We start from the raw sequence: 11456 nt of genomic DNA, 5'->3' as shown, positions 1-11456 counted from the left end.
TACTGTATATTATGCTCTGTAACTAATTCATAATTTACTTGTTCATTTCCTGTTAATATCTGCTTACTTTCTTTTGTAACGTGCTTCCGTCTAAACTTTACTAAGCACATATTTATTTTATTGTTTGGAGCTAGCTTACTGTAGCTATTAGCATACTTGCTCTGTGTGTAACATGTTTAGCCTCGTCTTCCAGCCATACATAAAATATTAAGAAATAGTTAATTTGGCGTAATGGATGGGATTATTAGCTAAAGGGGGAGGCTCCACACTGAAACGATTCGAAAATTTCATATCACAATTATTGTCCCCAAAATTACCACAGTTATAATTATCACAGTAATGTTGACTGTGCTCAAAAAGTACTTACACTTATAACAATTTTGTATTTAAAAAATCATTATAAACAGCCACAAAATATACTTTCTTGGCAGAAGAAATGTTATATAATATTGTTCTGGTTACTTTAGAACCATATTATTTTTCAGTGTTTGTTTATTTTCTACAGTTTAAATTTGTAGAAGTGTTTTTTTTTTTGTTGACTGTTTGACATCACGCCAATTCACTTCCTGTTGTCATATTACTTTGAGTATCGATCGATCTCTCTGATAGAGCACATCTTGTAGGTTTAATGTGCACGATTAAATATCTTAGTTCTTCAGACAGTAATGTTTATATTGGGCAATGTAGTCTTTTAATGGAGAAAGACGTTAATGTATTTTGTTTTCATGTTAGTAATCAAGCTGGCTAGCGCTAGCATCTCCAGTAAATGAGCAGTGTCACCGGTCTGTGACTTAATCAAAGTTTTATCAATCACGGGTAATCTTATTTAAAATGGTAATACTAACCGTAGGAAGTTTTACCTGAGTTTATTATAATACCTACCGTTTGTTACATCCCTAGTATGGAAACACACAATTAGCTGCTAGCTTGTCAGCGGGAGGATTTAAAATAGTGTCAGAGGATCGGCATTAAAATCCATCAGCTATAGCGATCACACTTTTACACGGAAATTGGCTGATCGATTGGCACATCCCTGCTAAAACAAAGGAAACTGGAGATCAACATTTTATCAACCGTGTGCGTGCTTGTAAAAAATGAAAAAGCACAATAACTTCACATTAACATAACATTAACTTACAATGAAGGTTTTTAAGACGCGGCATCGGTGTCACATCAATTTTCGTGACTTTCTGTGTTTTAATAGTAGATCTGTCACCTTTTTGTTAACACTGACATCATAAGCCCTAGATAATTGAAAGTCACGGCTAGCATTGATTTCCTTGCGCGCTTGGGCTTTCTGTTATCTAGGATTGTTTACTTCTACCAGATGTGGAACAGGAAAAGGTCGACTGATTGGCTGTTGTCCCGGACATTTCCACCATGTTTGATCCTGTTAATAGCTGATCACCTTGATCGACCTGAAATTTAACACAAACATATAATCTCCCAGCCTTGCTAACAATTAGGTTGTGTAAAGGTATTAGGATATCGAACTATAAAATATATTAACTTTTTTTTGCTTTATAATGTATACAGCTTTTTTATAAATATTACTATTTTTAATAGCCAACTTTACAAACTACGAATCATATTTATATTACCGGTATAAATTTTATTATAGTTACCATGATATATTATATAACTCCTAACAATATTGTTAGAGTTGCATGTTAATGAATATATATTTTCTATTAAGCACTTAATCAGGCTAAAACATTTACAATGTCATGTATCTTGGTGACAAATCCTACTGTATTAAGTCTGTTATTTACTTGAACTAATTTGTCAGACGTTTATTAACTTTCTGGTTTACTTTTTAATGGTGTGTTTCAGGTCGTCGATGCCCTAAAGAACGTGGACCGGATTATGGGGATGCTAATAGATGGCCTTATACAGAGAAACCTGCTCCACTGTGTCAACATTATGATTGTATCGGACCACGGTGAGTTGACAACACTATTTAAACAAGATAAGTCATAAAACAGGCTCACTGGGATACATTATAAATATAGAAGCCTAACTCTGCTGCCATAACACGAGAAGCCTGTGCGTGTGCGTGTGCGTGTGCGTGTGCGTGTGCGTGTGCGTGTGTGTGTGTGTGTGTGTGTGTGTGACCTAAAAGCCGTAGAAAGATGGTATAAATTGGAGGTTATAAACCGTTGTGGGCCGGTCTTAAGTCTCTGTGGTTTCCCAGTAGTAAGACATCCAATATGGACCCACATCGAAGCTCAGATGGCTCTGAGGGTTGAGTCGTCTTCCAAATGTTTGGCTTAGTCTATGCTGTAGTCACAAGCCAAAGGGAACTGTAAAGTGTAAACAGAACGCTCCCAGTATGTTCAAATAGCTACAAGATATAATATAAATGTATTTACTTGTGAAAGTACAAAACCTACATTTAGAAAATAAAACTATGGTTAAAATTTAATTTTATTGATTATTAATCTACTTGTTAATATTTGCTTACTTTCACACTTTTTAAACTTTTACAATGCACTATTTCTTGGTGTTTTAAACTAGTTTAGCTAGCATGTTCTCTCCTGCTTGCTCTCGGTGTGTAACATGGTTAGCAACATGTCCCTTAAGATACCAAGAAATGTAGTTTATTTGCTGTAATGATTATTAACCACACTGTTTGTACTGTATATGGAGACAAATAGTTAGCTGCTAACTTGTCAAACGGACTAAAAATAAACGGTGTCAGTCAGAGGTAATCTGTGTTTGTGGTTGCTTTTTAAAAAGCAATAATCGGCAATGGCGATCATTTTTTTTCATGAAAATTGGCGGATACTGATCGGTGGTCGATTGACCATTCGGAAAATTACGTTTAAAAAGTAAATTAGTTACTAGTTACTTTCCCAAAAGCGCAATTGAATTATCAATGTAATTACGCTTTAATAAATGAAAATAAGTAGTAATGAAAGTAAATATTGCATTATTTTAAAGAAGAAAACTTAAATTCTGGCATATACAGCACTGCCTTTTTTAAAAAAAGGCAGTGCCATTATGCATTGAACATGAAACCACTTGAAAAGTAGCATGCCACGTTACATCAAACTAATAAAATTTTATTTGGTACATGGTGTAAAAAGTGTGACTAGTAGATGGCAGTCACAAGAGATACGTGTGGACTGGAGGAGAATGCCTGTTCAATTGAGGTCAGCGAATTATCCATATATGGTAAGGTTATGCCCAAAGTGCTTTGCGCGGGTCTGCCATTGTAGTCAATGTACAAAACCCGTTTCCATATGAGTTGGGAAATTGTGTTAGATGATAACTGATAAACATTTTTTTTTTTTTGCAAATAATCATTAACTTTAGAATTTGATGCCAGCAACACGTGACAAAGAAGTTGGGAAAGGTGTCAATAAATACTGATAAAGTTGAGGAATGCTCATCAAACACTTATTTGGAACATCCCACAGGTGAACAGGCAAATTGGGAACAGGTGGGTGCCATGATTGGGTATAAAAGTAGATTCCATGAAATGCTCAGTCATTCACAAACAAGGATGGGGCGAAGGTCACCACTTTGTCAACAAATGCGTGAGCAAATTGTTGAACAGTTTAAGAAAAACCTTTCTCAACCAGCTATTGCAAGGAATTTAGGGATTTCACCATCTACGGTCCGTAATATGATCAAAGGGTTCAGAGAATCTGGAGAAATCACTGCACGTAAGCAGCTAAGCCCGTGACCTTCGATTCCTCAGGCTGTACTGCATCAACAAGCGACATCAGTATGTAAAGGATATCACCACATGGGCTCAGGAACACTTCAGAAACCCACTGTCAGTAACTACAGTTGGTCGCTACATCTGTAAGTGCAAGTTAACACTCTCCTATGCAAGGCGAAAACCGTTTATCAACAACACCCAGAAACGCTGTCTGCTTCGCTGGGCCTGAGCTCATCTAAGATGGACTGATACAAAGTGGAAAAGTGTTCTGTGGTCTGACGAGTCCACATTTCAAATTGTTTTTGGAAACTGTGGACGTCGTGTCCTCCGGAACAAAGAGCAAAAGAACCATCTGGATTGTTATAGGCGCAAATTTGAAAAGCCAGCAACTGTGATGGTATGGGGTTGTATTAGTGCCCAAGACATGGGTAACTTGCACATCTGTGAAGGCGCCATTAATGCTGAAAGGTACATACAGGTTTTGGAGCAACATATGTTGCCATCCAAGCAACGTTACCATGGACGCCCCTGCTTATTTCAGCAAGACAATGCAAAGCCACGTGTTACATCAATGTGGCTTCATAGTAAAAGAGTGCGGGTACTAAACTGGCCTGCATGTAGTCCAGACCTGTCTCCCATTGAAAATGTGTGGCACATTATGAAGCCTAAAATACCACATCGGAGACCCCCGGACTGTGGAACAATTTAAGCTGTACATCAAGCAAGAATGGGAAAGAATTCCACCTGAGAAGCTTAAAAAATGTGTCTCCTCAGTTCCCAAACGTTTACTGAGTGTTGTTAAAGGAAAGGCCATGTAACACAGTGGTGAACATGCCCTTTCCCAACTACTTTGGCATGTGTTGCAGCCATGAAATTCTAAGTTAATTATTATTTGCAAAAAAAAATAAAGTTTGAGTTTGAACATCAAATATCTTGTCTTTGTAGTGCATTCAATTGAATATGGGTTGAAAAGGATTTGCAAATCATTGTATTCAGTTTATATTTACATCTTACACAATTTCCCAACTCCTATGGAAACAGGTTTTGTACTACTTTCTCTCTGTCCTCTTGTTGTGGGGCATTCATCCTCCGCTGTTGCCATTTCTAATTTAAAGTAGCGTACAGTTCTAACTTATGTCTTTCAGTAGACTCATTATGGAAGGACTATAAACTACCCGTACAACAAATATGACAGGGAGAAAACTCTGTCGAAGTGGACGCTTGTAAATAAGACGCTCACAATACAGTACATCCCGAAGAGACGGTCAAAGCGTCTTGAATATGGTCTGTAAAACATGACCTATGCAACATTTAGACCACAAGGAAGTGTTTTAATATGTAGAAAAACATTTATAAGACCCCTATAATGTGCCTTTTGTATGAAAATAAACCTGAATGAACCCATTCATCAGCAGTGCGCCCTATGGTCTGAAAAATAGGGTTATTAGATCACTGGTCACTAGTGCTGTTAGTGAACATAAGACCCTTTTAATATTCTGGGTCAATCTCGAGCCCAAAGTGCGTATCCATATTTTTAAAGAAATGCTCCTACTGAGCAGATTCTTTTCAACAGGCATGGAAGAAGCATCGTGTGAAAGGGCAGCGTTCGTGTCAGAGTACCAGGACAACACTGCCGACTTCGCTGTCATCCAAGGGCCAGCTGCCCGTATCAGACCCAGCCGCCTGCCGGACGACTTTTTTTCCTGTGAGTTCCCCACGCCAACGCCCAACATCATGTCTTCCTAGCCTCACAGTATCGTTTAAGAGGCGCCTCTGACCTTGTCCTCACTGTAGTAAATGTTCCTTTTGTTTCCCCTTCCCACCCCACAGTTGACTACGAGGGCCTGGTGAAGAACCTGTCGGTATGCAGAGAATTCCAAACGTGACATTTTCGTATTGAGTGAAACAAATGAACGATTATCTGCTTGTCATGTGTTAATGCTCCATTTTTTTGTGTGTGTTCTGAAGTGCAAGACCCGCGAGCAGCCAATGAGGCCCTATCTTAAAGAGCACCTCCCCAAACGGCTACATTTTGTCAACAACGTGAGAATCGAGCGAGGCCAGCTCTACATGAAAGAAGGCTGGCAGGCGGCGCTGTAAGTCATCAGAGTAATTCATTTTTACTGACTTCGGTACACATCTGGCCTTTTAATGGCTGCATTAAACTGTCAGATGTATACCGTATTAGTTTTGGGGGGCTCTTAACAGTGCCAAGGATTTATTAAGAAAATGTTGTTTTTTTGGTTTTCCGACGTTCTAAATATACTTAAAATCTGAGTGTTGGACAATGGCGCCATAAATCCAAAGTAATTTCATCATAAGGTGATTGACTTGCAGGCATTAATGCTACCTGATAGTATAAAACATTCCATTGCTGCGACAATACTGCTGTTATGTCTAATTTCAGACTAAATCTACGTTATTTTTACAACAACAAATATATTTCCTGCTCATGCTGAACATTTCCTTGCAGTCAAGGTTATTTTAGTAAAAAAGGGTGGTAAGCTTATCAATAATATTGTCCAATATTTTGGAAAAAAACCCAAGAAGTTTTCCGGTTTGGTAAATAATGTGAGTGTGAATGTTGTCTGTCTGTGTTGGCCCTGCGATGAGGTGGCGACTTGTCCAGCTGCATTCCGCCCGAATGCAGCTGAGAAAATGGATGGATGAATAGTTTTAATGTATTTAATAATACAATTGTTTTGATGGTGGAATGGTCGAAATTGGTTGAAAGACGTCGTAGGAGTAGTCGAAAGAAGAAAAGTTAAGTTAAAGTACCAATGATTGTCACACACACACTAGGTGTGGCAAAATTATTCTCTGCATTTGACCCATCACCCTTGATCACCCCCTGGGAGGGGAGCAGTGAGCAGCAGTGGTGGACGCACCCGGATGACAAGTCGTCTGTCTGTCTGTCTGTCTGTCTGTCTGTCTGTCTGTCTGTCTGTCTGTCTGTCTGTCTGTCTCTCGCTCTCTCTCTCTCTCTCTGCCCACTACTTGCTATCCATATCCTACCAAGTCAGACCTACACTGTTCCAATATCCATTTCTCTGTTCTCAATTGTTGAAGACTGATGATAACAACCAAACCTAACCCCCTCCACACCCCGGATTGTAAATAATTCAATGTGATTATCTTGTGTGATGACTGTATTATGATGATAGTATATATCTGTATCATGAATCAATTTAAGTGGACCCCGACTTAAACAAGTTGAAAAACTTATTCGGGTGTTACCATTTAGTGGTCAATTGTACGAAACACTGTGCAACCTACTAATAAACGTCTCAATCAATCAATCAAAACACAGACACTCGTAAATGTGTTAGCATAGCTAATGCTAACAACACTAGCTTTATTACATTACAATAGCACATACAAATCTGCATGAAAACCCTGCCACAGACATAAAACATGTTTGTTAGGCTTAGTTTAGTCGGGGTAATGAATAAAGAATCTTTACAAGTACTTGTACTTCCGGTTGAAAGCTCAGTCTAAACAGAAGGGCACTGCAGCACCTGCAGTGCGCAAACTCGTCCAAAAGCTGGCACCATAGCACAAACAACAACACGTCAGCCGTCAGTCAACATTTTTTTTGAAAATTCAGGGATCAAAGCATAGGAAAAAAGTAATTGCTTACAGTCCTGAATTTACGGTAGTAGTACTCTACACCAGGGTTTAACCATTGGGGCCATTGTTGGGCCGTAAGCACCCCCTAGAGGGCTGCCAAAAATGTTTCTCAGCTGTAGTCCATAGCGGTAATCAGTTGTATTACACTTTTCCACCACTTGTAGCATCCATCCATCCATCCATTTTCTACCGCTTTAGCAGTAATGACAAAATCAAACAAACAGCAGTCTGGAGCCAAAGTCATAAAAGTTTGTTAGTGCAAAATCTATGACTTAAGAGGTAACGGTGCACTTTAATTGTATTGACAGTTTAGTTGAACAGTTTATTTTAGCACAACATAATTTGTATGTACATTTATTTTTCATCACAGTCCCTTCTAATGCAATATTTTTGGTTGGTAATTATTTTTCTAATCAGCCTGACCTAAGCCTAAGATTGTGTTGAATAATCTTTGTGATTAATTAACACATGGTTTTATATCATTTGGCAAGGATATGCCTGTTAAACTGTATGTAGGTTAGATATAATTGTTGAATATGATTGTTCATTTTTGAGAAGGCCCCTCTGTAGTGGAAAAGTTGGGCCCGAGGTCAAAAAGTTTAAGAACCACTGTTCTTCACCATTTTTCTTCAAATTGTCCATTTTAATTTATCCCTTTTTATTTGCTGTCCGCTTTTTTCTTTCAGTTTTTATTCAATTGAAACCAACTATCAAAATATTCTACAATAGAAAATATTGACACGCGAGCTACTTTATTTTTTTACATTCCTAAACTTCCGACATTACGGGGAATCGGGATCCCCCCATTGGACATAAATGGCCATTTGTTCCAACTTCTACATTTCCCACATTTTTAAACCATTTATTCCACTAAACCTAAACATTCAAACTAACAATTTTCCAGGCTGCAAAAATTCCTAAGTTTCCCAGGATTTTTTCCCATTGAAAATAGAAAAATTTCAAACTTCTTTCCCAACCCATTTCAACTGTTCCAAAGTCAAAATGCTCCTCATTAATGTTAGTCAATTGCTGGCATGAAAATGTTAGCTTAGTAGCTAATTTTGCAGGTATTTTGGTACTTGACACATGCTAACTTTAGCATGCAATTTTTTTTAAGCTAATGTATATTTTGTTGATGCATGTTAAGATTAGCCTTTTTAGTTTGGATTTGTCTTTTCAGAATTCACACATTTTCTTGTTTGCGTATGTAACTGATAAGCTTACCGTATTTTTCGGACTATAAGTCGCACCGGCCGAAAATGCATAATAAAGAAGGGAAAAAACATATAAGTCGCACTGGAGTATAAGTCGCATTTTTGGGGGAAATTTATTTGATAAAACCCAACACCAAGAATAGACATTTGAAAGGCAATTTAAAATAAACAAATAATAGTGAACAACAGGCTGAATAAGTGTACGTTATATGAGGCATAAATAACCAACTGAGAACGTGCCTGGTATGTTAACGTATCATATTATGGTAAGAGTCATTCAAATAACTATAACATATAGAACATGCTATACGTTTACCAAACAATCTGTCACTCCTAATCGCTAAATCCCATGAAATCTTATACGTCTAGTCTCTTACGTGAATGAGCTAAATAATATTATTTGATATTTTACGGTAATGTGTTAATTTCACACATAAGTTGCTCCTGAGTATAAGTCGCAACCCCGGCCAAACTATGAAAAAAACTGCGACTTATAGTCCGAAAAATACGGTACTTTTATTGTGTAATAAATATATAATATAATATAATCCCTTTTAATGTCAGTGTTATGGTTAATGGCAAAATTAATTGCCATCAGTGCGATAAAACTAAAAACAGACTCTCCCTCACATTCAAATATATTGCATGATGCTGTATTTTCCGGGCTATGGAGTGCACTGGTATTTAAGCCGCACCGGACTATAAGCCGCAGATATATACGTTGTGAAATGAAATATTTGTAAATGTTTATTTACATACCTTAATTGTTTCCAAACGTTGCCTGTAACACGGCAGTAAAACGGCTGCGGAAGCTAGCTTTTCAATTAGCTAAACAGAATCAATAACTCCACGGTGATGTTTTGGTGAACTTCCGAAACTAAAACAATACAAATTGTAAGTTAATACTACCACAGACACTTGTAAACGTGTTAGCATATTCGCTAACGACAGCAGCTTGATAACATTATGAAAGCACGTACAAATATGCATGAAACCACTCCTACAGACATCACACATTGTACGGTTTAGTACGTATGAATTGTTTGTTATATTGTAAAACTTAAACGGAGCGATGAACGAACAATCCTTTTGGTTATAGTTCCGGTTCAAGGCACAAAACAGTAAGTACATTCTCAACCTGCAGTGAGCAAACCCGTCCAAAAGGTAGTACCATAACACAAACAATAACACTTTGTGTCTGTCCATTACTACTCAGTGGCCTAGTGGTTAGAGTGTCCGTCCTGAGATCGGTAGGTTGGGAGTTCAAATCCCGGCCGAGTCATACCAAAGACTATAAAAAAAATGGGACCCATTACCTCCCTGCTTGGCACTCAGCATCAAGGGTTGGAATTGGGGGTTAAATCACCAAAATGATTCCCGGGCGCAGCCACCGCTGCTGCCCACTGCTCCCCTCACCTCCCAGGGGGTGATCAAGGGTGATGGGTCAAATGCAGAGAATAATTTCGCCACACCTAGTGTGTGTGTGACAATCATTGGTACTTTAACTTTAACTTTAACTTTACCGAAGAAAAATCCTCAAATTATAAGCAGCATGTTTCAAAGCGTTGGAAAAAAGTGGGGGCTTATAGTCAGGAAAATATGGTACGGTACATAGATTTGTCATTTCATGAGTCAGTGTGAACAGGAACAGAAGCATTTGGCAATATATCACATTTCAAATTGCATACATTTTTTTTGTGGATGTTGCAATTTACTTAGGAATCAGAACTGCCGCTATTTTTGCTTCTCTGTTCAGGAGAAGTTGATGACGATTCTAATGGCGCATGGCGGACATGGGATGATAATGAATCCCTGGTGGTCCCTTGTTTGTTTATAATCCCACTTTAACATTTGTGGTGGCATCACACTCACCAAATGTAGTCTGAACTTAATGTATCCATATTAATACCACGGGTATGTTGGATGTCATCATTTAGTGCAGCTGTGAATGCAGGTTTGGTTAAAAGTACTGTAACTTTACCACAAATTTGATGAAACAAAATAGTCTCCTTTTGTGTATGGCAGAACATCTACTGTATTTACAGTAAAGGCCTGGGTTCAAGTGTTTACACGTCAATGTTTGCAGAAACAGGCAGGAAATGAAGTACTGCACGGGCGGGTTCCATGGCTCAGATAACCTCTTCACCAACATGCAGGTGAGACAAAGGCAGGATGTTTTCTCTTCTCCAAATATCCTCTTTACATTTTGTAAAACATGTCAAATCTGTCAGTTTATAAAACCTGATAAAGGTGAAATCAGTCAGATGAGACTATTTATTGCCTATGTTATATTTTATTTGTTGTCTAATTCACGCAATGCATTTGATCAGTTTAAAATGTTTTCTTTCTAGGGAATCTTCATGGGTCATGGTCCAGGATTTAAAAGCAAGACTGTTGTGCCTCCTTTTGAGAACATTGAACTTTATAACCTCATGTGTGGTAAGTGTCACATTTTATGAGTATTCACTTGTCTACTTTTTATCCAACAAAGCTCCATTACAGGGATATATTTCAATATACACAGTAGATTATCTATCAAGCAATGATTGCAACACGACTATGTAATCTTTTGGAGGTATACACAAGCTCTTGGTCTTAAGCCACAATTTGTTTTATTTTAAATGTTTTTATCATTATTTTATAGTCTTGAGCCACAGTTGAATGTTTTAGAATTGCTATAATGAGCACATAAACTATGATGTCACTTAATAGGGTTCAGACATAATTTAAAGAGTAACAGTACATATGGAGTGTATTTGTTAGAGGTTTTCACTCCTAATGCAACTTTTACACTTCCAATACAATATATAGGAGCCTTGCGCATTGGTCGATACAGATATTAATCTAACACGATAACAGCACAAATTGTAGTACATACTTTTATTTTGTAGGACTGGAGTGTTAGAAAAGGCTTGATCAAGTGAAATTACTCATAACAAAAG

The 11456-nt window shown here is 37.8% G+C and overlaps 1 protein-coding gene across 1 annotated transcript in view; it reads left to right on the top strand.

Annotated features, from left to right (window-relative positions):
• enpp1 (ectonucleotide pyrophosphatase/phosphodiesterase 1) overlaps nucleotides 1-11456 on the top strand; it is a 92155-nt gene that overhangs the window by 55964 nt on the left and 24735 nt on the right. The window contains exons 11-16 of the mRNA XM_061986678.2: nucleotides 1834-1942; nucleotides 5244-5375; nucleotides 5501-5532; nucleotides 5639-5766; nucleotides 10601-10670; nucleotides 10866-10953. Coding sequence (XP_061842662.2) covers nucleotides 1834-1942; nucleotides 5244-5375; nucleotides 5501-5532; nucleotides 5639-5766; nucleotides 10601-10670; nucleotides 10866-10953 — 559 coding nt within the window. The remainder of the gene's footprint in view (nucleotides 1-1833; nucleotides 1943-5243; nucleotides 5376-5500; nucleotides 5533-5638; nucleotides 5767-10600; nucleotides 10671-10865; nucleotides 10954-11456) is intronic.

Source organism: Nerophis lumbriciformis, linkage group LG26 (assembly GCF_033978685.3).
Source record: "Nerophis lumbriciformis linkage group LG26, RoL_Nlum_v2.1, whole genome shotgun sequence".
Taxonomy (NCBI): domain Eukaryota; kingdom Metazoa; phylum Chordata; class Actinopteri; order Syngnathiformes; family Syngnathidae; genus Nerophis; species Nerophis lumbriciformis.
The sequence above is the reverse complement of the archived record's forward strand: the minus strand, read 5'-3'. Positions and strand labels throughout refer to the sequence as shown.